Here is a 25,780-nt window from a genome sequence, read left to right on the forward strand (position 1 = left end):
TTACCCTGAACCAGCATCCATAATAAGGATTTCCACAGCCAGAAAAAGCCCCCAACCAAAATTAATTTATGGTAGGAAGCCCAGCAGCTAGCGAGAGCAACTTTTCCCCTCTGTACTGCCCTAGGACAGTAAAACCAGTTTCCTTTTGTACCTCCCACTAGCAAGTGGATGGGATCCTCTAACTGGTTGTATTTCCAGGCCCTGGTGCAGGGAAAGAGAAACAGCTGTGGCCCGTAAGCACCTGATCCCTACACAGACTTCCTTGCCCTCAAGTATTTCAGCGGGTAGATACACGAGGAAGGGTTTAAGCAGCCGCAGCAGGCTATGGATGTTGCAGGCTGCACGAGCAGAAAGCCCCGGCGGAGCACAGCGAGCCCCAGGCTGCGCTCGAGCCCGTTCCCCGGGGCAGACAGGTCCAGGTACACGGGAAGGGCACAAGGCAGGCCAGGAGAAAGGTGACTTTTGGGAAAGAAGTAGGAAGATAAGTAAGTCTACCTCCGTCTTAACAGAGCACAGCAAACGTCATGAAGAGCTCGTTCCCAATGCAGTTATTTCAATTAAAGCACACACCTATAAAGAATTAGTCTTAGGATACATGTGGATGCTAAAAGAAGCTACCAAAAACCCCCATCTATGAATTGATTGTTTCTTTATCATGTATGCTCTCAGCCTGTAACAGCTCCAAAACGAACCATTAAAAGCAGATGTTCTTTTGGCAGCCTCTAAATAAATGTGACTGTACTTATATTCCAACAAAGCAACTCAAGACAGGTTAAGAATAAATCATTCCTCTCCCTATCAATGTTTACCACATGTTAATGCCATTTTTCTGTATTTTCAGCAGAATTTAAATGACATTATTATTCAGATTTGCCACCAGTAAGTACAGAGATGGCTGCCATCCATGACATCAGGACAAACCTTCTAAGGGGATTGCATATTTTCAAGTGAATGGCAATTTTTATGCCTAATATTTTTCATGCATACAGAATCCTTCATTCAAAAAGACATTAGTTAAGCATCGTTACACCCCTCCTAAAACCATTTACATAAAGACAATCACACATTTATAGTAAAGGCTCATTTCTGTGACATCATGGCTTCCATTTGAATAATCCAATGCACTTTATAAAAATCTGATGGGTTTACATTTAATGACAAATGACCTTTTCTATTTAATACTTGGGGATTGAGAAAATTTTCTTCTCCCTACCTCATTAATTCATTAAGTGCTTTACCCAAAGTTACAGAAACCTTTCACGATCAGAACCCACCTATTTAGACAATCACACCTTTCTTTAAACAGATGGTGAATAAATAGTTCTGTTATTAAATACAAATGGTCATTAAAGTTTGCTATGTCAATTAAATCCTGCTCTTTTCTGAAGGTCTGTCAGTAATTTTCAGAGTCTTTTCGAATTAGTTCTGAATCACTACAAAGGCATCAAATGCAAAATATTTTTGCTTTCTTAACCTATCATTAATCTAACAAATAAGTTTGAATTGCAGGATGGCTGAGGCTGGCTCGCTGCTCCCCCCAGCCACCTCTTCCTGGGAGACCATCAGGTTGGTTACACACACTTGCCCTTCATAAATCCATGACAACTAAGAAAGCTTTTAAAAATAATAAAATATTAAAATAATATTTTTAATTTTTTTAAGCCAGAAGAAATTTGGACCATACCTGCAGGATACAAAATACTATAAAACAATCTATAAGGTCAGGTCTTAACACTGACACACACAGCAAACTGTTATCAGTTCAGCCTGCATCTGATAAGCACTGAATACAAAACTTTGAGAACAATTAACTGTACCTTTATACTTTGGAGTCCAATTAACAGCACACTGTTCTGCTTTGCAACAGGATTACTGCAACACTAGGCTAAAAACTACTTATAAAAGAAGAAGTTTTTCAAAAATGGTGATGTTGGTTGAAAATGGTGATGGGTTGTACTACAGAGAGTAGTACAAGTAAACAGGTGAAGCCTGCAATAAATTCTGTTAGCTGTACAATCAAGACCCAGCTTGCTCATGATGGCAGCAAAGTCAGGAAACGGCTGCAGCAAAAAGCCAGGTAAGCCAGCAGTTTTAACGCCACCACCCACAAGCACACACAAACACACACACGAAACGGGAGTTCAACTGGCAACTATGTTCATTCCATACTCGGATTCAGCCATTTCAGTATACACAAATCAAAACCCCAAGAGCTATCTGGAGACCGGATCTATCCCTACAGAACCAAGAGGTGCAAGCACTTTTCAAAGGCCCCAGTTTTGTAAACACAGCTTATTTAATTTTACTGCTATGAATATTCACACTGACCTCACCAACCCTATCATTAAAACAAACCTAGGCACATCTGCAGGAGAAAACTAACCCACTATTCTGAACTTGGCCAAAACCATTAGGTCACACTGAAGCTCACATGAGATGAGAAGGTGATTTCAATCCAGGTAATAATGACTAACAAACCAGACTGTCCTTCTCATTATGCTGATCAAGGAAAATTGAAAAATTAACAGCGCCTGACCTTCTTTTATCCCCATGTACTCTGTTGAGTACCAAACTCATCACCTCAAGCCTCTGCTTCCCTCCTAAATCAGGAGCTTCTCCACAACACTGTGCAGCCAGGATATCCCTGCGTCCCCCAAGTCAATTTATCTGTAACAGTTATCTCCAAACTGCAGGGCTACATAACAGGTCCACATTGCAAGCACCCAAAGACAATACTTGTCACAGGGCTCTAGGTCTTGAACTGGCCATTACATATTAATCTAAATAAAAGATTGTAAACGTTACTGTCAAACCTTCCTGATACATTCAAGATCAAAAAGAAGTTCAACAAATACAAATTTGTATTCCAAAACAGAACTGGAAAAGTCACTCGTTAAGACACAAGCTCTTCCTTAACCTTCAGGTGACAACGACAGTCCAATGAAAGATTATTGCCTGCCCCTTGGCCCAGCTGAGTGAATGGCTACAGAAGTTCGATTTTAAAGTATTTAACCATACGAAGATTGGTTATCCCCCCCAAAAACCCCACTGGTACATATAGAAGGTTATAAAACAAGAAGGAAATAATAACTTGGGACTCTAAATCCTTCATTATAGTTAACAGATACCTCTGACAACCATTTGCAGGTTTTTCTGGCACTTACTTCGATGACACATTAAATCCGCATAATTTTTTCCCGTTTGAACCCGTCACGATCACACGAAGGACAGTTATCCAAAGCAGCTGCAATTCAGCTCCGAATCCTACCCCTAGTTGCCAGCAGTACCACGGCTGTCACAGGGAAGGGAAACTGAGCCGGGAGGCCACGACGGAACAGAAATTCGGCGTTGGGAGGGACTGAGGAACCTGCACAGGACGGTGTTTGTGTGAAGCGGCTCCTTCGGGACCCGCCCGTTAGCTGAGGGAGAGGTGACAACCGCTCTACCGACCCCCGCGCCCCCCCCCAAGGGGGCCAGAGCCCGCGGGGGGCCCAGGCCGGGCTGACACCTGTTGGAAGCACAAGCCCGAGACCCGCGGGCGTCGGAAGGGAGCGGGGGGGGGGGGGGAAGCCGGTACGCGGGCAGCACCGCCCACCTCGGCTCGGCCTCCCCGGACCCCGGCGGGGAGGGAAGCTGGCACGGCACTGCTGCGGCTGCACCCCCGCCCCGAGGCCCGCCGCCGCCCGCTCCCGCGCAACATGGCGGCTCCCGCCGGGGCCTGAGGGCGGCCGCCAGCCCGCCGGGGCAGCGTGGGGGCCGGCGGCGAGCCCCGCTGGGCACCGGCACCGCCCGGCCGGCGGGAGAGGGTGTGCCCTGCCCGGGGGCGGCCGGCAGCCGCGGGCGCTCACCTGGCCCCCGCCGCGGCGGTGCGGAGGGTCCCGGCGGCGCCGCGCCCCCGCCGCGCTGCCTCGTCCGCGCCCGGTGCGGCGACCAGCTGACACCGCCGGCTGCCGCCACTCCTACCGCCGCTGTCGCAAAGCCCCCGGCCGTCGTGACTGACGGCAGGCAGCGACAGCCCGCGTCGCCATGGAAACCGGGCGGCCGAGCGGGCCCGTTCCGCCGCGGCGGCTGCGTGAGGGGGACGCGGGAAGGGGAAGGGGGGGCACCTGCGGGAGGGCGCCCGGCGGCGGCCCGGGCCGGGCACGGCCGGTGGCGGGGCCGGGAGCCCCCCGGGGCCGGTGGCGGGGCGAGCTGCGAGGAGTAACTCCTGCAGAGGGGCTACTGAAGGGCCCCGGGAGCGGGAGCAGCTCTGCGGCAGCATCGTGGAAACGGGGCCGGGTCTGAGCAGGAAAATGCTGTTCTCTGGCGCCTGCTCGGGATGGAATTCATGCAGAAGCACCTGCGGGGTGTATAAAGCCTGTGGAGTTGTCAACGATGACATTGCAAAACCGGGTAGAGATAGTTCTGGGTTTAATTTCTGGTTTTGCTTAGCTTATCCCGGAACGTGGCTAATACAAACATTTCCCTCATCTATTGTTTCCCCCCTCCTGCTTCTGAGCGTTTATGCCTCCTTATTTTTTCAGTTGTTGCCACCCTTTGCTTTATAAAAAAAACATAGCGTCAGGAAACTGAGAAAAAAAACCCGCATGTAATCTCTCTCTGCAAAAGAGAAGTGTCATCCCCATAATGCCACAAAAACTAGTCAACAACAAACCTAGGGCAATTTTTAAGGTAGCAGATTTTAAGGGAATTACTACTCGGTGCGTTTTCCAGCCAAGCAGGGGTCTTACAGGTAGCAACCCACATAAGCTGGATCTGTTCTCTGGGCCTTGGCAGTGGACCGTGCTAAGAAGATGTTATAGGCTTTCTTTCTTTTTTTTTTTTTTTGCAGCCAAATCAACCTTTTTACTGTTAGCCTTTTGTATGTGTGAATAACTGGGTTTAGTTACACACAGACCATCAGAGATGCTGATGCTAAGGGCAGGTCAGCAGTGGGTTTCTGTTTCCTATCAGCTGCTTAGCAGCATACGTCAGCACATCACAGCTGGTTAGGACAGAAAGGGAAAATTATTTCTGCAGTTGAAACTATAGAGAACACTTTCTCTTGGCCAGAAGTAATTAGAATAGTGAAATTATTTCACAACTTGCTTTACTATATGGTGGTACATAACACATTACCTTCGTGGGGACTGGGTATCAGATACATTCCATGCCACCAGTTCCCTACAGACAAAGCCACTCCAAATTTTTATTGCTGTTGAATTAGTAAGCAATTTCAGTTCAACAGTGCAAAATAAAAATATGGATGAACACTGCCACTACGCTATTTTTGATTATAAAAGCAGTGCTAAGATATATCGATGTATCTGTATAGAGAGATGCAAATTGCAGCCAGCCACATGACTGCTGGCAGGCGAGCGGGGTACCCTGTCATCCAAGAAGAACAGATGCCTGTCTGTAACAGCAGCCTATTTAGAATGTGAATTACTTTCAGCTGGGAGAATGGAGATTCTCCAGTTGTCCTGTAATAATAAATTCCTGAAGCCAGTGCTGGTCAAAGTCAGGTGGCATTATATCACAACGGGAGTAGGGATTTTTCTCTCGCTCCTGTTTGGAGAGGTTGTTTTAAACTAGCAGCTATAAAAGGCTCAAGGATGTTTTCTGAGTTATGGAAAGCATTACGTTTTCTTAAAATAAAGTCCTAATAAAAATGTTAAACACTTTCACTTTGTTACTTCAATTATACTGCTTTATCTGTGTCACCAATGTACATGCTAATGAGAAGGCTAAGGGAGACTTTTACTGAAGGGGAGCTTTTTTACCTCGAGGGTGCTCAAAGGCCGGGATGGGTTTCCCGGAGAGGTCTCCCGCTCTCCATCCTGGGGGATGCTCGAGGCCGCCTGGAGCTGCCGGGTTCCCGCGGAGCAGCCTCCCGGCTGCAGCAGCTCCTCGGGACTGGCTTGCTGGAGCACGCAGCACACGTTAGGAGCTTGACGCGGCAGACAGCGCCTGCTGGGGAGGCGGGATGGGCTGGTCTACAAGTTTCTTTGCAGGTTTTGTACATCTGGCACTAGTAGCCTCAGAGGCAGCTTCTGCAGCTAGCGCTGGTCGGAGCGCAGCTCCACTCGCCCTCAAAACTCACAGCAAAGTAGTAAGGCCTACTTTCCTCTGTTTCAACTCTCGTTAAGAGGACCAAACATGGCTTATTTTTAATTCTACGCTTCTAGAGTCAGTCCCAGCCGAAGCACTGGCGTGGGCCCCCCCAGAGCAGGAAGGCCGTGCCAGGCTCTCCTCCCCGTTCCCAAGGCGGGGATGGCATCCAGCCCGGCCAGGCTCCCTCAGCGCCCCCAGCCGCGGCACCCAACCCCTCTCCCGCCGGCAGGACCCGCGGCCGGGCGACAGCCGCCATCCATCCATCCATCCATCCATCCACCCTCCCTCCCTCCCTCCCTCCCTCCTCCCTGCCGCCCCTCTGCCCCCAGGCCAAGATGGCGCGCCTGCCCCTACCCAAAATGGCCGCCGGCGGCTTCTCCCGCTCGCTGCCCTCTCCCAAGATGGCGGCGCGCCCGCCCCGCCCCAGGCCGTGGTGGCGGCGGGCGCGCCTGCGCGGGGCGCGCGGTGCATGCCGGGGCCGCCCGCCCGCCGTGACGCTGCAGATCGCAGGCCGGGACCGCCGCCCCCTCAGCGCGGGCCCCGCCGCCGCCCGGCGAGGATGGGGGGCGTGAAGGTGATCGCCAACGACACCGAGTTCCAGCCCGAGCTCAGCGCTGCCGGCTCCCGCCTGGCCGTGGTGAAGTTCACCATGAGGGGGTGAGTGAGGGCGGGAATCGGGCTGAGGCGGCGGCGAGCGGCAGCTAGGCCTGACCCGCCGGGAGGCGTCTCCTGGCCGCGCCCGCCCCGGGCTGGGGCTCCCCGGGGCCGGGGGCACCGCTGGGGCGCTGCAGGGGTTCGGGTGGGTTTATTTATCTTTGAGGCGAGGCAAGGTTTCAGACTTGAGAAGTGCAGTTCGCTGGCAAAATGCTGTATCACCGCTGCGGGGAGAGCTGCGAGCTGATTGTTTTTTGGCGTGAGCGGCGCTTCTTCTCCCTGTAGCACGTGAATCCAGTCACAGCACCGGGGGGGATTTCCGATTTCTGGTGCTGAATTCGCCTTCTGGCAGCTGAGCCGGCTTCCCCTGCCCTCCGAGCCGGGCGTTCGTCAGGTGCTGCCCGCCTTCAGATCCGCTGGCGGGTCAGGCAGGCGCTTCCCGGAGGGCGCGGGCAGCCTCGGGCTCCCGTTAGATCGGGGTGTAAATAGCCGCTGGTTACGGCTGTACCTGTCGGCAGGCTCCCGCTGACAGCTCTCTGCTTTCCACGTGTTGATGTGCTTTGGGAGGGAGTTTCCACGGGGATTTTTTGCTGTTTAGTTTTCTAATTGCTTTTTTCACAGCAGGCTGAGTTGTGAGAATATTCCTTTTCAGGAATAGTTGCATCTGTGTACTGCATATATGCCAGCAAAGGCACTAACAGATACATATTTTCAGCCAAGGTGACACAATTAATTCAGCAGAAGTCAGGTCTGTCCTACCAGGGTCGAGTAGGTGTGGTAGTAACTGCTTACAGTTGTAGTAAGTGAGACTTAATTGCAGTAGGAATTTTATGATTCGTGCTAAAGGCCTGATACATTATTACTGTTAAATATTTCAAGTCCTACCTAGATTTTACTGTAGATACTTTTCCCCCCCCCCCCCCCCCAGGAGGTGATGTGGGGTGCTAGTACTAGTTTTCTGTTGTGTTTTTTGCTGTTCCAGGAAAAGCAGGCAACTCTCTTCCAGGAAAAGCAGGCAACTCTCTTTTCCCTCCCTTGTATCACTATTTAGCAGGACTTTGACTTGTGGTAAAAAAGGCTGGAGCTAAACCCATTAGCTGGAAATATGAAGTTAGTATTAATTAATAGGTGAAGCTAATCATGTGACATTGAAGGTGTCTGAGGAAGTGGGAATTAACACTTCATGATGTGTTTCTAAATGTCATTCTTAATTGTATCACCAGGATTGCTTACCATCTGTCAGCCAGGTAGGAAGGTTATTTTTATACGTACCAAGGATATCAGTAAGAACACGAACGTGCTAATGCTATTGGAGGCAGATTTTTTTTAAAAAATAAAAATAAGTTAAGCTAAACTGTGTGTTGTTTTCACAGATGTGGCCCTTGTTTAAGGATAGCCCCAGCTTTCAATGCTCTGAGTAACAAATATCCCCAGGCAACTTTTTTGGAAGTAGATGTGCATCAATGCCAGGTTGGTATTTGAAAATGTATTTTCAGTTGTAAGTGAAAGAGCAGATAATGTAGTGAATGGGAAGCTTGAAGGAAATCTGTTCAGACAGTGTACTAAGAGTACTGTCCTGTGGCTGTTGACATGTTTGGTGAATCACAAATAACAATATTGTGAAATTCTCCAAAACGAGGATGCACACAAAAATTCGAACAAACAACACTTTTGCTCAGAAAAGTGTCCTTGTGGTTCTCACTGGGGTGTCCTTCATTTAAGCAGTGCACAGGCTGTTTAACAGGCTGCTCGTATAATACCTTTAAATGCAGAAGAGAACAGCAGAATGAATTAAAAAGAGTAAGTCTTTCCAAACCAGTATTGGTGTAGTTGTTGGGCAGAGTGAAAAATGCCATGAACCGATATGATTAGTGGGACTAGATTCCTCTCGAGTACTACTCAGCTGTTTTTAACAGACAGCAGTGTTGCAGGTGAGCTATTGATTGTCTTAAGGGTCGTTAACAAAAATTAACAATGGTATGTTGAAAGGGAGTGTCTTGAATTACCACAAATTAAAATGGAGAGAGATGATCATCAAAGTGGTGACAGTGTTTGCAAATGACACTAAATTATGGAAAGTTTTGGAGAAACTACTATGGGTGCATAGCAGGTATGAATACAGGGAGAAATCAAGTGGAATTCACCTTCTACAGCAGCAGGCTGCAGTTCCTGGGTGTGCATGAGTGTGGCTTGGGAGATATAAGGAAGGCAGGTGTAAAGAAAGCATGTAAAATAAAAGGGTTTAATTAAGCTGCCCTCCACTTTCAAGAGCGAGTAATATGATTTTTATGGTGTACAGACAAATCTGCCTACAATGTGAAGTCCACTCAAAGAATACCCAAATGTGTAAAGGATTAGGAGGATCTGAAGAATTTAAATTACTGAGCTAAAGCTGTTTATAAAATAACAAATATTGTTTGTGATGTCTGAGGTTGCTTGATTAATACCTAGCGTGTGTATTCTTATCGAGGTGAAGCAAGCTAATGTTTCTATTACCAATATTGGTAATACTCCGTTAGGTAACACTTCTAACTAATTTATGCATTCCAGGGAACAGCTGCTACCAATAATATATCGGCAACACCGACGTTTCTGTTTTTCCGAAACAAAGTGCGAATCGACCAATATCAAGGAGCAGATGCTGTAGGTTTAGAAGAAAAAATTAAACAGCACCTGGAGAATGACCCTGGAAACAGTGAAGATACAGATATCCCAAAAGGATATGTATGCATCCCTTATTTTAAGATTTTTTTTTTTTTAATGTTTGTGAAACTTGGATGTTTAGAAAAAATAATCTGTTGCTTTCTAAGTATACTCCAAGTCAAATAATACTTCTTTAGGCAAAACCGCAGGTTCCCCGTGGCTTTGAGAAGATCAGTTGTCTGGGCTTCCTTTTTCAGACGAGATTTAAAAATCAGCATGTACATATTTAGTAAATGTGGTTATAAAATTAGAAAACGTTTTAAGAAAAATCTCCTCACATAGCCCTTAGTTGTTAAAATAATGAACTTAATGTTTTATGATGAACTTTTTGCTGCAGCTGCTTATTCTGCTGCTTTCTTCTCAGACATCCCAATCTGTCTTCCCAAGACGTATTTTTAATGTCTAAAAATGTCCGTGGGAAAAGACATTGGTAGACATGGTTGTCAAAAACATTGAAAAGTTGCTCTAGTTGTTCCTTAAGAAATCCCCTCTGTTGTTTATGTGGTGGTAGGTTCATTTGGGGTTTTCCTTTTTTTTTTTTTTCTTCTTGCTCCCTACCCTCTCTTTAATCCCCCTTATTTCATATCTCTCTCTCTCTCAAAAAAAAAAAAAAAAAAATTCTGTTGCCAAAGGAATTAACCTTTGTAACAGTTCAGTTCTATCTTCCTCTAGCAGCTTGCCCTGAAAATAGGATGTCTTTGGGAGGGTGTCTTTAGATAAACCCTATCTCCAAATATGTTTTCTTTTGCCTAATTGCTAATGTTTGCAAAAGTGGGTGGTGCTGGAAAGCGTTCTCTTTAGATTTCTTCTTGTCTGTAAAAGAATGAAGGATATAAAAATATATGAAGTAAAAAAATGTCACAGGAATACCTGGAAAAGATTACGTGCCTGGTCTGAGCGGCGAACGAGTTACCTCACGCTGATTGGGAATTTGCTTTCCGTTTAATGCTGAATGCGTATCACTGTCTGTAGGGCTGCTGCTGCACATCACCGCAGTGACTGCTGCTCGGGCATTCACAGATAACCTACACTAAGTAAATACCTTGTAAATATTCACTAATTTTTTTTAAAAAGGCAACTATTTCTAAATAGACGTCCTTGCACCGAATGGTTTTTAAACCTTGCATCAAAATTTCTCGTAACTAAAATCCAACTTTTAACGTTTTCTTCCAAAGAATTTAAAAATCGGTGTCACAAACAGAACATTTTTAAATCGTGGCGTGATTTGCTCGTGTCTTGTAGGTAAATCAAAGCTTTGTAGGGATACTTGAATTTTTGGCTAGAATTCCACTAAGGAAGCCATCCGCTCAGAAATATTTTCACCGTGTTCTGCGTAGTTTTGTGTTACCTCGAGGCTGTTGTGCATCCAAATCCTATGCCTGTGCTAACGAACACGTGGAAATGAGAACCTAACGTGACAAAACCCTTTCCTAGAGCTGTCGTCTTAGGTGGGACTCTCCGAGCAGCCCTCGGTGTAACATTCCTCCTTAAGTGAGATTCTGTTGTTCCACCGAAAGAATCCCCGCAGTCAGTTACGTGGTGTGTTGCGTTTTGCCTGAATGGTGTCACAGCTCTGGGCTTGGCTGGTTGCTGCAGCCTGGGCCTCGCTGTGTCTTAGCAAAGCTAATACGTTAAACTTAGCTGGGATGGGTATCGGTGGAACCCAGAATTACATCGTTAAATGCAAAACTGGGCTTTTTGGAGGTTAAGTATCTTGAATGTGTAGCTGGCCATGTCCTGCCAGGCAAGTGTAAGCAGGGTGCAAATCCATCTGAATATTTCTCATTTAAATAAACGGCCGGGGCACAGGCCACTTGAATTTCGAGCGGTTCAGCTGCTTGTGCAGCACCTGCTGCGGAACAGCTCGCGTGTGGGCGCTTACACTGACAATTATTGTGAAACCCTCTGTGGAACTGCGGGAATGAGGTTCAGGTTGTTGGCTTTGGAGCCCTGAAAATCATTCAGGTAGCAGGTTCAGGTCTGCTCAGATGGTTTTGAGATGAGCGTGCCCTCTGCTGTTGAAGTTGACCTCTCAGGAGGCGGTGTCAGCCCTGCGGATCTAGTCCTGAGCCCGTTGAGGGCTGGACGAGCCGTGCAGGAGTCCTGCTTGACCTCTGACGGGGGGCTGAAATGCTCCTTGGGCATGTGCTTGCCCTTGGCCCCCAGAAGGGACCTTTATTCTCCTGCCCAGCCGTGTGTTCCTTCTCTTTTCTGCCCTGCGGAGCGTGCCAGTTGGAAGCTGAGCCTTCCCTTGGATGTCGACGGCAGGATAAGGATTTTTATTTGCTCAGAATAACAGTCACAAGAGCGAAGGGAAGTGACATACAGGAAACGAGTTGTTTGCTCTCAGCAGCCTGTTTGTGGGTTCTGTTTGTACCCTGAAGCTACACTGAGGAGTTGTATGCAGTAATTTTCAAGCTAGTCTTTGCTTTTTTTTTTTCCTTACAAGAGTGGTGTAATATGATTTGGGATCTAATTTAAGAAGGGTATTTTGAGTTGTCATCCTAAAAGTCCCTGTAGTTCCTCACCTCTGGACTGTTGTGTGACTGTGGGCTGATCACGAACCTGTATTGTTACAGTGTGAGGTGTTGATACTCTGTCTTGTGGCCTCACGATATGAAATACTTGATTTTTAGCCTGCCTGCTTGTGCTTCAGTTGGACTCGGTTTACTTTAGTTGTAAGCAAAAAAATCTTTGTTATCTGGAAATTGGTACAGATTGTTCTGCCTCTGCAAACATGCCACCTTTGAAATGGCTTGGGGCACGGATAGCAGTCTGCTTTAATCTGAGAACACGTATAGGTTAAAGCTTTTAGTTGGACCTTTTACAAAAGAGCTGAGCAATAAAACAAACTGCTTCATGGTGAGCAGTAGCTTCTGTTTTCTGATGGTCTGCATTTTTACCAAAGCATGTGGAGGAAGGAGTCGAAAAAGGTTTCATAAAGGTAGTTTGTACAGTGCCGAACCCCAATCAGAGTAAGACTAGCTTTGCACGTGAGGCTTGGTAAGAACTGTAGTGGTGGTCTCATATATGTTCTGCAATATATAGTGTATTTTCAGGGAGGTCCATTTTTTTTTTTCTATTAAGTTGATCATGGCTCCAGTCTAATGTCAGTTTGTCCGTGTTGTGGTGTGACTTGCAGTGCTCTAGGCTTGTTTATCAAAAGTGTAGCTGGAAATCCTCCCTGTGGCCAATGTCTTGCTCTCAGCGTGGCAAGCATGTGCTCCCGGGGTGCAGGATCCTGAATGGAGGGGAAAAAATGTTGTTCAGTTATGAACAGGATCCATCCGAGTACTGCAGAGTCTTTAGTTTCTGTTTGTCGCGTCTTTTGATATAAACCCCTGAGGTTTTCTGTGTGTCTTGTTATTTTAATCTGTTGAATGAAGGATTTCATTCATTCCAATGCTTACTAATCCCAGGTGAGTTCATGGCGCACTTATGCACTCAGCAATGCTCTTGCTCTTACTTTCAGATGGATTTAATGCCATTTATCAATAAAGCCGGCTGCGAATGTCTTAATGAGAGTGATGAGCACGGATTTGATAACTGTTTACGTAAAGACTCTACCTACTTGGAATCAGACTGTGACGAGCAGGTACAGTAGATATTTTTAAGTGAGATATTTTCTGGGGTGGTGTGGTCTGCAAGCATTTATTTAAGAACTTGTCTATTTGCTATCGTTATGCTAGTGTGAGTAAGAGTGGGAGATGGTAAGTCGAGTTAGTATACAAAGGGCGTTGTAGCATTTCCAGTTTCACATCCCTTTATGTATGGAAAAAACCTTCCAAGCAGAGTAGTGTTTGCTGATAGTTTAAAGTGACAGAGCAGCGCATGTGTGGAACATAGTGAAGGCAAGTACTTAATTTTATTTCAAAGCTCAGACTTATTTCTAGTTCGTTATTGTGCTGTGTTGTTTTTTAAGAATGATGATGGTGTTTAACAGCAACTTTTTTTCTCCGCAGCTGCTTATCACTGTAGCTTTTAGTCAACCTGTCAAGCTTTATTCTATGAAACTTCAGGGGCCAGATAATGGTGAGTGAAGTGTCTGTTTAATCACGTATTTGAAACCAAAGCTTTGCCCATGTTTATCTGATTTTTTTTTTTTTTTTTTTTTTTTTTTTAAATGACACTGTTGTCCCTGGAACCTTTTACCTTCTGAGAATCCCACAGCAGCTTCAGTAAATGACTTGTAAATGAGTTGCATAACAAATGATCTTGTTCCTTTTTGCACTGACCTCGTGCCTGGGTATTTGGAATGACACAAATATAACTATTTACTGTAGTTTGATACGCTGCAAAGAGAAACTTGCATTTCAGTCAAAAATTAATGCGTGAGCTACTGAAGGGTAGAGCTTAGTTTTTATGGTAACTTGGTTTGCATTATTAAATTACACAAAGTGTTCAGGTGTTGTATGACACAGAAAATATTTTTAGAGCTTTTATTACCTTTTTTTGTGTGGAATTCTGTCTCTTGACATGTAGACGAGTAGTGCAACCCGGGATGTCCATCCCCACCCGGGTGGTGATGTGGGATTGGCAGTACTAAACAGGGGGAGCTCGTGCCTGCCTGGAGCGGGGTCTAGGGGCTGACAAGGGAGGGCTTCTCAAAATACATTTAAACAATGGAATCCCACTCCTCTATTTGAACACAGGGCAAGGTCCAAAGTACATAAAAATCTTTATCAACCTTCCTCGGTCTATGGATTTTGAAGAAGCAGAAAGAAGTGAACCGACTCAAGCCCTGGAGCTGACACCAGATGATATTAAAGAAGATGGTATTGTCCAGCTTCGCTATGTAAAATTTCAGAACGTTAACAGTGTAACTGTAAGTAAAGCTTCTGTTCCGAGCTCTGTGCAGGCTCAAGTACTTGCAATGTCTTTAAACTCAAAACCTGCTTTCTGTGAGGGTTCTTAAATGTTGTCATCAAATTGTCTTTTAACAAGCGCTCTGATTCTCTTGCTGTAAGAGACTTTCCACAGACTTCACACAGGGTTTTTGACTCTTAAATCCAGGTGTAGTTGCTCCTCTTACATTTCAAAAATACAGGTTCTAGTGCAGTGTGAGTGGTGCCTAAATTGGTGCTGGAATTGCTTTATGCTTGGCAGTGCCCTGTTTCCTATGGTACTATGTAGAACTCTTCTTCCCCCCACATATGACCCCTGAATTCTTTTCTGTGGAAATGCTTTTCATGCCCTGAATTACACGTTTGGGAACAAATGGACTTCTAGTTGATTGACTCAAACTGTATTTTCATGGGCTGGCCACAGAAGTCACCAGCTGCTTATGGAGTTACAGGTAACTCCGAAACATTGATCCACCCTCAATCTTTTCATCACAGTTCTTCTGTAAAAAAGTTTCTAGGAAATATCTACATTGCTGCTTGTGGACTGCATCTTCGATAGTCAGTTTAGTGTTTTACTAGCAGTTATTTTAAAGGTAATGAGAAGCAAACTTAAATAACTCCTTTTCACGTCAGTTATTTCTATGGAGTTCCCTTTGTGACCAACTTTATCCTCCCCCAAATGAAAGGGAGATCGGTGACATAAGCTCATATTCTACAAAGCTGTGCTGACAAGTACAAGTTACGTATTTGTTCTTTAATGAAATCCGCTGTCAGCTTTAGACAAGATGATGTGCAAACACCAGACGAGCGATAAGGTGATTAAATAGATGCTCTGCTTGTTTGCACTCGTTGCGTGTGGGCACTGCCGTGGCACTCCTCTCATCTCCCAGCTAAACCTGGGTTCTGTAGGTAAGGCTTCCTAAAACCAGGATGGTCAGGCTTCTTGGCCCCCACCTGGCAGGTGAGGACGCTCTGCTCGCGTGCAGAGCCCTGTGGGGAGCAGCCTCCCGTTCGGCTCCGGAGGAACTGGAGGAGGCACAGTTGTCACGTACACAAATTATTTGGCTTTTCTGCCGTGTGTAATCAGAACTACTGGTTGAACATTCCTGTTAGCAAGTTCATACTTCATTTGTATGTATCACTGCTGGGTTTGTTAGTTGTAACTTACCTGGTTTATTAATTCTATACCCTGTAGTTACTAATCCATATAACTGAGTGTACCTAATGCTGGTTTTCCCTGTTTGTTGTGTGTTTCTCTTCATTGCTGCCACCTCAGTGGCATTTGTTTGCCTCTGTACTTGTTGAACTTTTCACGTCACTGCTGAGACGGAATCTCTGCACACATTGCAGTTCACCTGCTCGACAAAAGCCGGGCCGTGACAGGCTCTTGTGTTTCTTTCTGTCAGAGTAGCACTTTCCTCAGCGGTTCAACCCTCATCTTTCACACATCTTGTTTGTGTAGGAAAATACAGGCGCTTCCAGCTGCGGTGAATGTCTGTACAGGTTTAGATCAGCAGTCCCTCTGGCTGATCACACACTGGGGAGCACGTGGTGGTGGCACAAATAAATTTACGTATGGGGCAAGGCCACAGCGGCACGTTCCCTCCAGCACTGGGCAGCCTGTGGCACGGGCAGTTTCTGAGGCAGAACGGGTGTTTTCATACGTACAGGCTGTGGCTTGTGGAAGGGGTGTGATGCCGCCCCTTGCTGCCTCTTGTCCTCCCTCTCCTTCTGTTACTCTGCTTCTGATGCCACTACTCACGTGCTTCCTTGTTCCTCCTTTCTCCACACTCACAGTAAAGTGTGGAAAGGTCTGCAAACACCTCGTTGCTCTTCTGACTCCCAAGTTCCTTACAAATACTACTTCACATTAAAAAAAATTGTTCTTTCATTTGTCCACTTTAAAAAGTGTCATGGTTCCAGCAATAATTCCTTAGTGTGTATCTCAAAAAGAAGCTTGATATTTGTTTGAAACCCTAAAATAACTTCGTAGAGCTAGTACTCGTGCTGTAAAACGTGTAATTATGGAAGCTGTTGTAGTAAACTGCACACAAGTCGTCTTAGGGGCCTCAGCAAACATAGTTAAATTGATCCTTCATGTCAGATTCCAGTAAATTGTGACTTCTTAGATCCTGTTTATACTTGCTGAATGTGGTCCTGGGTCAGAAGTGGGAAATTCCAAGCTGTACAAAGTGTTTTAACTACCAGGAAAGTAGTAGCATTCTATATGATCATTATTTTAAATAAGAGGACAGTAGCTTATCTAAACACTACAGAAGCCTTTATAACAGGGAAAAGTGTTAGTTTGGTTAGTTCAGAAATCTTGGGCGCCTTATGTTTTTATGTATTAACTCAAGGATGGACAGTTTCCCTTAACTCTTGTGTTTGGGTGTTGTTTTTTCTTTAGTTGTTTGTCCAATCCAATCATGGTGACGAAGAGACAACAAGGATTACATACTTCACGTTTATTGGAACTCCAGTCCAGGCAACAAATATGAATGACTTCAAGCGAGTGAGTCCTTTTTCTTTAAAAGCACTTTTGAATGTTTTAAACCACCTCAAAAATGGGTTGACAGAACAAATACCTTGGTTGTTACTAGAATTCCACAGCTTGGGGTAGTTTTGGCATCCAGAAGAAAATGTGCAGCTTTCTTTTACAGATCTTTGGTCCTGCTTACAACTTCTGTTCATCGACTTTATAAAAATAACTGATCAGAATACATACGTGAAAACTTGAGGGGCTGTCAAGTTATATGTGCTACAAACAATGATATCTTTTTAACAGCCATGAGTTTTACGTCCTGATTTTGAACTTGCTTTCTGATGGTGTTCAGGAAGTAGAGAAGCAATTGCTTGTGCAAATTAAACAGGCTCCTTGTGATTGACGTGGCTTCTACTTTGAAGGACTTTCTGCACTGGGCAACATAAAATAAGCCTGAGATCTGAAATTTGGTCACAAGGTGTCTGTTTAATTAAAAATGCCTGCTTTTTAAAGAGGAAATAAAGCAAACAACTTACTACGCTGACTTCAGACACACTAGTGCTGAACAACAAGGCACTCAATTCCTGATTCTTTTTTTTTGAGAATGTGAAACGGGTTTGAAAGTTTTGAACCTTTAAGCTACTTACAACTTTGTCAAAATGTACTAAGGCTTCTTAAAATAAGCTGCTTTAAAACTTAGTAGCCTCTGTAAAAGGGCAAATACTGCTGTAACACTTGCCTACAAACTGCTGTGTTGGTGACCAGTAACACTGAAGGCATCACAAGTTATTATCCAAATAACCTATAACTTCAGAAGGTTAAAACACTAACACTCGCCAACATGCCACGTACCTGGAATTTTTAACATCACAACTTATTCTTAACTTCTACATGTAAAACTTAATGTCTTTGCAGGTAATGGTTAAGTTAGTAAATAGAAGTTTAACAGGTTTTGCTGCCTTTCCATGAAACTTGAAGTCATTGAAAAAGTTGTTCTAATGTACTAAAATTAACTGGGTATCAGTTTTAGACCTTCCTAATATAGCACTTCCAATTCTCCCAGAACTAGAAGTACGTTAAATGATTTGCAATCTGCTTACACTTTCTGTTTTATATGGCTTTTTTTGTCAGTACTTGTGGCATTCGGGCACCCCCTGCAACGAGTTGTGCAATTCCTATTTTAGCAGCATTAATCTGCAGTACTTGCTGGTTATTGCTGGGAGAGGGATGGGACTCGACTCGGTATTGGATCCCTGTCTCGCTTTCAGTTCTCTGTAAATTAGTTTTGCTTTCAAAAGTGCTGAAAGTTTATTTTCAGCAAGAGCACTCTTTGCGCATGACTTTCTGGTTGTTAAAGTAGTGATTTATTATTTCTGATGGATAATCCTGGTTGGGGTGTGCTTGGTAAAGCAGTCCAGACTTTTGCAGAAGGTTACAGGGGTTTGAGACCAGCGTTGAGGCCGCACAAGGTGCGTTTCCTACAGCATTTAAGTTGCATGGCCAAACAGTTTGGGCCCAGGACTGAAGGACTGCTGTAGCCTGGACCTGGCTGCTGGAACGAGCTGAGCTCCAGCCCGTGTTCGGGGGCGAGTGGGCTTCTGAATTCCCACGTGCCCTCGCACAGCCCTAGCGTGGCTCTGCAGGCGTCTCGTCCCTCGGAGGTAGGTGGAGCGATTCGCAGGTCTCTCCCGGTTCTAGATGCAGCGTGGATGCCAGGGAGCTGCTCTAGGGCCTGGTAAATGCTGTGCCGGTGAAGGTTTGGTTTCCTTCGTGGTTGCAGGGGAGTGCCTCGGCGCCACCGAGGAGCGCGCCTTTGTGTCGCGTGACACCCGACAGCGGACGGGGGGGGCACAGCCCCAGCCCCCGGGGGCACCGACCAGCACCGCGGTGTGGGCACTGCTGGTGGCCTCCCGGGGCTGGGCAGCTGCCCACAGCGGCCTGCGGAGAGGGGCAGGGGCTGCTGGGTTATGAGGTGGCTCATCCTGCCTCCCTTCCCATACTCATCCCCACTATATTCCTGTTTTGCTTCCTGAACATGTAGTTTTAATATTAGGCTGTTAAAATATTTCATCGTAACAAATGGGATGTGTAGTCTGGCAGAGCTGCAGTGCTCGTAGGAATTTTAACTTTTGTTCCCTCTCTTCCAGTGATCCTGTCAGTTACGAAACCTTAATATAGTGTTGGGCATTAATTATATTTAGCTTTGTAGATTAACTGGGAAACCTTATTTTTCTTTTCATCTCCTTGAGTAGTTACCCACACTACTCCTCACTGCTTTCATCTCTCTCACTCCCTCATCTCAGTCTGTCTCTACTGTTCATATTTCTCTTCTAATGAGGATAGAAATAGTATTGCACTGTGATTAACAAGACAGGGGAATGCTTTTTTCCCCGAGTTCAAATGTTTGTAAGAATCTGTTAAATATCTGAAGGGCTTGAATGAAGAAGCGGCCATGAACGTGATCCCAGTCATGTGGTGACGGGGGTCACGTCACCGCTCAGGCAGCCGCACGCACGCTCGGTTGCCAAGTGAAAATGAATCCAACACGTGGGTTTAAATGAATTCTGTGAAGGATCAGGCTAACGTGTTTTGCTTCCCAACTGGGGAGGGAGGGATCTGAATGCAGGTTTTAGTCACAGCAGCGCCCGCTCGGCAGTTGATGAGTAAAGTGTGTAAGTGCGGGTCCCGTGTCCTTCGGGCGGCTGCGGAAGGCTCCTGTTGGCTCGGGTGGTGCTGGCTGTGAGAAGATTGGCCTCTTTGGGGCCAGGGAGTCCCTTCGTGTGGCTAATAGAAATGAGGCGTTGTCTGCAGGACTTACACTGTCACATAGGAAGCTGAAACTCATCTACTCTGGAAAATAATGACAGTACTGAGCAGATTGGTTAAGTCAGTCCTCCTTTAGTGATTTTTTTTTTTTTTGGGGGGGGGGGGGGGGGCTCAAATTAGTTTGGACGTACATAGACTCATGGATCAGCCCAGGTTGAAGGGACCTCCAACGATGACCTGATCCACCCTTGCCTGGGCAGGGGAGGCGAGATGAGGTTATCCAGCCCCTCGAACCCCCACTGAGGGGGACTCTGCCACGTCCCTGCGGAGGTTGTTCCTCCACTGGCTGGTCTCGCTGCAGAAATGTCTCTCTTTTCTCGCATGCAGTTGGGATTGCTGGATTGAGTGAGGAAAGCTAGAAAAAGCAGCTTTCAAGCTTGTTTTAATGTCGTGTGTATCCTGCTCCTTGCACAGCTTGATTTTTGTCCTCTGGAGAGGAGGGGAGTCTTTGGAGTGATGGAAAAGAGGGACAGCAAGGGAGAAACTGCTTCGAACAGACTGCGGTGTAGGGAGTTAAGCACAGAGAGCAGTGGGGAGAGACCTGTTCTTTGCCCTGTTTAAATGAAGAGGCCCTCAACAGCAGAGAACTGAGGTGAATATTCCCTTCCTAGATGTATTTAATATATTCTGAAACGCTTTTGGAGAAGCTTGGCTTAAAGGCATGTTTGATTTTAAAAAACATGCTGAACACGAGAAGTGTTTACGCCGCTGTTCCGCGGGCACGTGGGGTCTGACTGAAGGTGTAACTGAGGACACAAACTCCTCTAGTAGAGAGCGTTTGCGTGGTGGTACGTGGCGTTTGAGATTCGCTTCTGGTGCTGCAGGATGCTCAGACTGCTTGGGGCAGACAGCTGGAAGGGTAAAGGTGCAGGTTCTGTGGGGTGTTTACGGATGGTCGGTGGCTTTAGTATTCGGTGGGTCCCCGTGAATCGTGGGGGGAACTTGTAAACGTGCTTTTGTTTTTGGAAGAGCGTGCAACTGTGGGTGTCCGGTATAGCTGCTGTTTCTTTCTGGTATGAATGAGTAAAACCTACAGCTGCTCAGTTTTGAGGTGGGGCACAGATGAATGTTGACAGGGTGTGGGACGTGTTCTTGTCCCCTCTTGGATGGAGGCTTTCTTTCTACTCAGAACTGCTTAATTGCACTACATGCTGCTGCTTTTTTTTTTTTTGTAACATTTTGTTTGTTTGTTTTTCAGCTTAACTTCCCATTTCTAAAGAACTAAAAAGGCAGAAGAAATTAAAAAGTAATAATAAGATTGAAGTGGCCTTGCACTGCTCCCTCCCTTGCTCCCTCCGCTCATCTAGCATCTTTCACCCTTTCCACAATCTCAGCACTGATGCGAGAGCTGCCTTCTCTGCACCTTCTACCGTCAGGAAAAGCCTTCTCTACCTTCTGACTCATCAACTCATCTTCCCCTCCACTTCCCGCTCCAAATCTTACCTTAAACACTTCTCTTTACCTGTCAGTCCTATCCAATTTCTGTCCTGCTGTCACCCTGAACATCTGAAAGTCATACCACACCGTACTCTCACAGATTATTTTCCGTAACTGATCTCTCAGCCTGTGTTGAATTTGTAAAGCCGTTTGAGGCGTGGCTTGTGAAATGCTCTACCAAAGCTTGACTTTTTTAACGTCTTAGTGGAGTTTAGTGGTGCTCTTTGTGGCGGCCCTGCAGCAGGCAGGCCAGCAGGGGCTGCAGAGTGCTGCTCTTTTTGTCCCTCCTGTGGCACTGGGCACCTGCGCAGGGAAGACAGCGAGGAGTTGGTGAGTGTCTGCACCTATGGGGTCTGATTAGGGTTTCCCAACAGCATCCTACTAATTTTACTTGACCTCTTATATATTTATATATATATATATATATATATATATATATATATATATATATATAATGAAGCAAACAGCCCCAACTCTGCTCCAGGAGGTTCAGTATTAAGGTGTCACTCTTGGTGACAAGCCATGGAGTTGGTTGTGGGTTCGTCACGCTCTGCCCTGAAGCTTGGGGAACAGCCGAGCGCCCGAAGGAAAACCTGCTCCGAACCCCTCGTCTTCTGGTGGGAATCCCAGGCTGTAACCGCTACCTTGGAATGCACTAGGTGGCAGCTGTTTCTGTAAAAGGAAGGAAAACGGATCTACTTCTGAGGAAAGAATAATGACAGTTGTTGGGTTGCAGTTGAAATAGCCCATTTCCTTTTGGGAAGGTGGAGTGGGATGCTCACAAAATGGGTTTCTTTCCCCTGTGATAACGAAATATCCATATTGGTGTGATTTTTCACAGATAATACACATGGGCGAGTTGTCAATCTCTGCCTCAGACTGGTATAGCAATATTTGTCCTTGATGTGCCACACTTGCTAACACCTAATCTTTAATCTTTTAACTGTGTTTTTTCTTTTTTTTTAATTTTTTCTGTTTTTTTTTTTTTTTTTTTCCTTAATCTGTGTGTGAACACAGTTTGGTGCTTTGGAAACACACAAAGAATAAATACTGCTTCTTGACAAGTTTAACTGTTTGGTTTTTTTTTTTTAACTTGATTAATTGGATCTTAATGCAAGTACTTGGGCTTCTGTTTTTTGTTTTTTTTTTTTTTCTTCTTTCGTTATGTTGTCAGATTGGAATTTTCCTGACCCTTAAGCATTAGGTTGAATTTACAGCTTGGTGAAATGCTCCTGGTCAAGGCTTCCTTGGAGGTGAAAACGGGCTTCAAAAGTACTTTTCATCAGGACATCTCAATTACTTTGCAATGATAACTCAGCTGACCAAAAGCAGCTGGACAGTGAAAAATTTTCCCTCTTGAAATTTGACAAGAAATGAAAAAAGGAAGGATCAGGATGAATGCTTCCAGCGAGTCTGTGACACTCCCCTAGTTCAGGGCTGAGGGGGGTCGGGGTGTTTTGTTATTCTGGTTTTCCCCCTAGTTCTGTATTCCACAGCTGAATGTATGGATCTTGGGTGGTATATTGTCACTTAACTGCCGAGGTAATTGATACTTCACACACTTGCCATAGCAGTCAGTTGGTTAGAATACCAAGAAAGGTTTAGTCCTTTGTTTTCAGCATTATCGTGAGTAGTAGAGAGAAATTCTACACTACTAGCTCCGGTAGCGTCATCCCCAGATCTCCGCTGGTGTGAATTCCAGCTACGCCTTGTCAGAGCCGTAAGTGCTGCCCCAGTTAAACGGAAACAAACTGGGACTCGGTGCCTTGCCCCAAGTCCCTCCTGCAGCTTGGAGCCTTAAACTTGAAGACTTCCTTTCTTTTTTATTTAGGTTTGGCTTATAAATGGCTATTTTCTTCCAAGGGTCTGCAAGAGCACTAGAATGATGTCTGGATCTTTTCAGGAGAGTGACTAGAACGGCCTCGTTCTCTGCTCTGGGGCTCTGGTGGTGTTCTGTGCCGCAGGGGGCTGCCTGCCCCTCGGCGGGGCGCTGCGCTGGCCGTGCCCTTGCTCTCGGCTGGCAGGTCGCCTTGCAGAGCCTGTGGCAGCGCTGATCTGCTCAGGAGAGGGAAGCACTAAGCTGACTCTGATTCCAGGTGGAGTTGGCAGGATTGGAGATTGGAAGGAGACTTGGTAAGGAAAAAAAAAACAACGTTTTGACAAGGAATAACTGAAAAATCAGGTGACTTCCAGATGTCTTTGTAGGTTTGGGCTGCGTTAGAAGGTGAATGTTCTCAGCGAGGGCCATGGCACGGATGCTGGGGGAGTGAACAGACTTGGACTTGAGCCCCCAGCAGTTCCCTTCCCGCTGTCATTTGCTGCAGTGTGTTGGTGTAGAACACCCCCACTTTGCCGTGTGCTCTGTTCTGTGGCAGTCACTGTCTTCTAACCCTCCTCAAAAGGAGACTGATGCCTCGCTGTCTGTATGAGTACTAGAGAGAAGGTCTCGTGTGTCCTGCCCCCTCTTAACCCTCTAGGGGACTCACAGCGTAAGGCATGCTCACATGCATTAACTCAGCTGAAAATTCGGTTGTGCTTGTTTATTTTGCAACTGACTTCAACTTGGCAGGACTTTTTTGGTTAAACATTATTTCTGGTTTTCTCTTATCAGGTAGTTGGCAAAAAAGGAGAGAGCCACTAGGACGCGGAAGATGCTGGAAGGCCTTACGCAATCAAAGAGATCTTCACTCTTATCTACAACTCCTGGATAATTGCTTGACCATAACCAGAGACTGTCAATCTGTTTTGTTTAATGCCATTACCAATAAATCATTGCTTTTGTTGAGATGGAGTTTCCCTAGTGTGTTTCTGTTGTAATCCTCGGACATGTATTTGTAAATAAAATTCATTACTTTTGCCAAGTTTAATTTTGTTATTCTAGTAACTGTGGCTCTTCCTTTGTTCTGTTTAAACTTCACAACTCAGCCGGCTTATCTTTAGAGACAGAAGACAGAATGTCGCTCGCGTTTGTTCAGAGAGTTTAAAATGTCAGATGGAAGTAAAACATAGACTGCCATCTAAAAATAAAATCCCAGCTACTCTCTTGTAAGACCAAGGGAGCTTAGGATCATTGTTCCCTCAAATACAGATACTCCGCACCTAGGAGTAACTTTGCCTGGTTGGGAAATATCCATTTCCCTCCCCACCTCAAAAAGCTGGGCAGGGAGCACATTTTAAGTCACTGTTCCATTAACTTGCAGATTTGTCACAAACGGCGTGCTGATGCAAGCTGTTCAGCGCCGAGAATTCTTCAGTCCTTTGAAAACGTTTGTTTTTTTTAATATTACTAGAAAATATTGACCTCGTTTCCCAGGCAGACTCTAGCAAGCTGTGCAGTTAGGGGGATTTAGATGTTTGTGTGCCCCACCTGAACATGAATTGCTTATTTCTGTTATTGGGTGTTTTTCCTCTCTGGATCGTGATAAAGAAGTGCTTATTGCACATACTAATTTTACATCTTAATTGGAATTCCTATACTACTATGGTAAATTTTCTTGGATGTGTGCCCTGAGTAATCTTAATAAATCGGGCATTGATCAGCACCATATACATATAATACTGTATAAATTCCCAGTAAAACTTGCTAAGTGTTTTAATTGGCATAATTAATTTCTTTGTAAAGTTAAATTTGTTACATTTCTAATTACCATAAATCCCACTAAGGCTTAAATCCTGTCCTAATTGGCATTCCCTCCTTGAACACAGTAGGGTGGTTCTCTTCTGGCTTGGCAGATTTGTATGTTAATACCAAGTTAACTTTCTGTTAGCACAGATATTTTCTCCAAACAGAAAGCCGGGCATTGTCTAGGAAAGCATTCTTTGAGAGGCACTCTTTTTTCCACAGTTTCACTGTGTGCTCCAGGAGCCTCCTCTACCTGTACCTTCTAGTCAGTGGCACGTGGTGATATCTTGGGTTTCTTTCTACTTCCCTTGTGTTTTGCTTCAGCGGGGGGTGTCAGGCTCGTAACACTGTATATAGAAGATAAATCATTTTTGAATATAACTGAGGGCAATATGAATAACTTTCTGTTTATAATTTTGTACACTAATTACCTTTTGGGTTATTGTTTAAGTGCCTCATCTTAAGTATTGCTTACCTCATAATATTTATACCTGAGAGATTTGATAACCTAGTGATTCTCATCTTTGTAAAAGATTAGTCAAATTTATATTGTTTATGAGACTCTTCTGTGATTTCCTTGGTTGCATGATGCATACCTTCCAGAATGATACTGTGTACATAGACATAAATAAATGTTTAGAGGTAACTGTCACACGTTTCACTTGATGGAAAATGGGGTGGAATTCTGCACCAGGAGCTAAAACTCCCCAGCCTGGAGCGTTAGGCCATGATAGTTTGGAGCTGCGTTGCCCTCGGGCTGTGGGGGATCTCAAAGGACCGGTGCTGGCCGTGCAGCTGCTTGCCCTGGGCTTCTGGTCTTGGTGGGAAAACCTCCACTGAGCAGTTGATCTGTTTTGAGGAGTCCTGAAAGGGGACGTAACGCTGCTTGCGTTCAGCGCAGAGGCTCTTGGCGTTAGGATTTGTTGCTAGTCCGAGCTCTGGGTGACCAACGCTTGCTGCTGTGAGGCGAGTTGTTATTGCTGTATCCTGAGGCTGCTGGCCTTGGTTTGGGACAGGCGGGTGGAATACGCTGCCGCAGGGCTCAGAACTGCTACTGAGGCAAGTGGCACGCCTCTGCAAAGTTAGTTCTGTGCTTTGACCCCCAAACAAGGCCTGGCC

General features: G+C 45.6%; 2 protein-coding genes across 7 annotated transcripts in view; one reads left to right on the forward strand and one right to left on the reverse strand.

Annotated features, from left to right (window-relative positions):
* Positions 1–6,346, reverse strand: part of WDR7 (WD repeat domain 7) — a 130,682-nt gene extending 124,336 nt beyond the window's left edge. The window contains exon 1 of one of the 2 annotated variants that reach the window (XM_074931476.1): positions 5,763–6,346. The gene's annotated coding sequence lies outside the window, so the exon portion shown is untranslated. Of the gene's footprint in view, positions 1–3,848; positions 3,959–5,762 lie in introns of those variants that run through there. The other variant, XM_074931474.1, reaches the window with a different exon arrangement.
* Positions 6,347–6,563: 217 nt separating this feature from the next.
* Positions 6,564–23,824, forward strand: TXNL1 (thioredoxin like 1). Of its 5 annotated transcripts, none has more exons than XM_074931956.1 (9): positions 6,564–6,750; positions 8,121–8,217; positions 9,298–9,471; positions 12,923–13,045; positions 13,413–13,482; positions 14,103–14,275; positions 16,702–16,806; positions 21,881–21,921; positions 23,651–23,824. In XM_074931956.1, exons 1-9 carry the CDS (start codon positions 6,653–6,655, stop codon positions 23,652–23,654), a joined length of 885 nt encoding a protein of 294 aa, XP_074788057.1. In that variant the 5' UTR covers positions 6,564–6,652; the 3' UTR covers positions 23,655–23,824. The 5 variants fall into 5 exon arrangements, with proteins under 5 accessions (XP_074788057.1, XP_074788056.1, XP_074788058.1 ...); XM_074931955.1 differs by lacking the exons at positions 21,881–21,921; positions 23,651–23,824 and adding exons at positions 20,017–20,194; positions 20,801–21,438; XM_074931957.1 differs by lacking the exon at positions 21,881–21,921.
* The last annotated feature ends 1,956 nt before the right edge of the window (positions 23,825–25,780 follow it).

Source organism: Athene noctua, chromosome Z, assembly GCF_965140245.1.
Source record: "Athene noctua chromosome Z, bAthNoc1.hap1.1, whole genome shotgun sequence".
NCBI classification, from domain to species: Eukaryota; Metazoa; Chordata; class Aves; order Strigiformes; family Strigidae; genus Athene; species Athene noctua.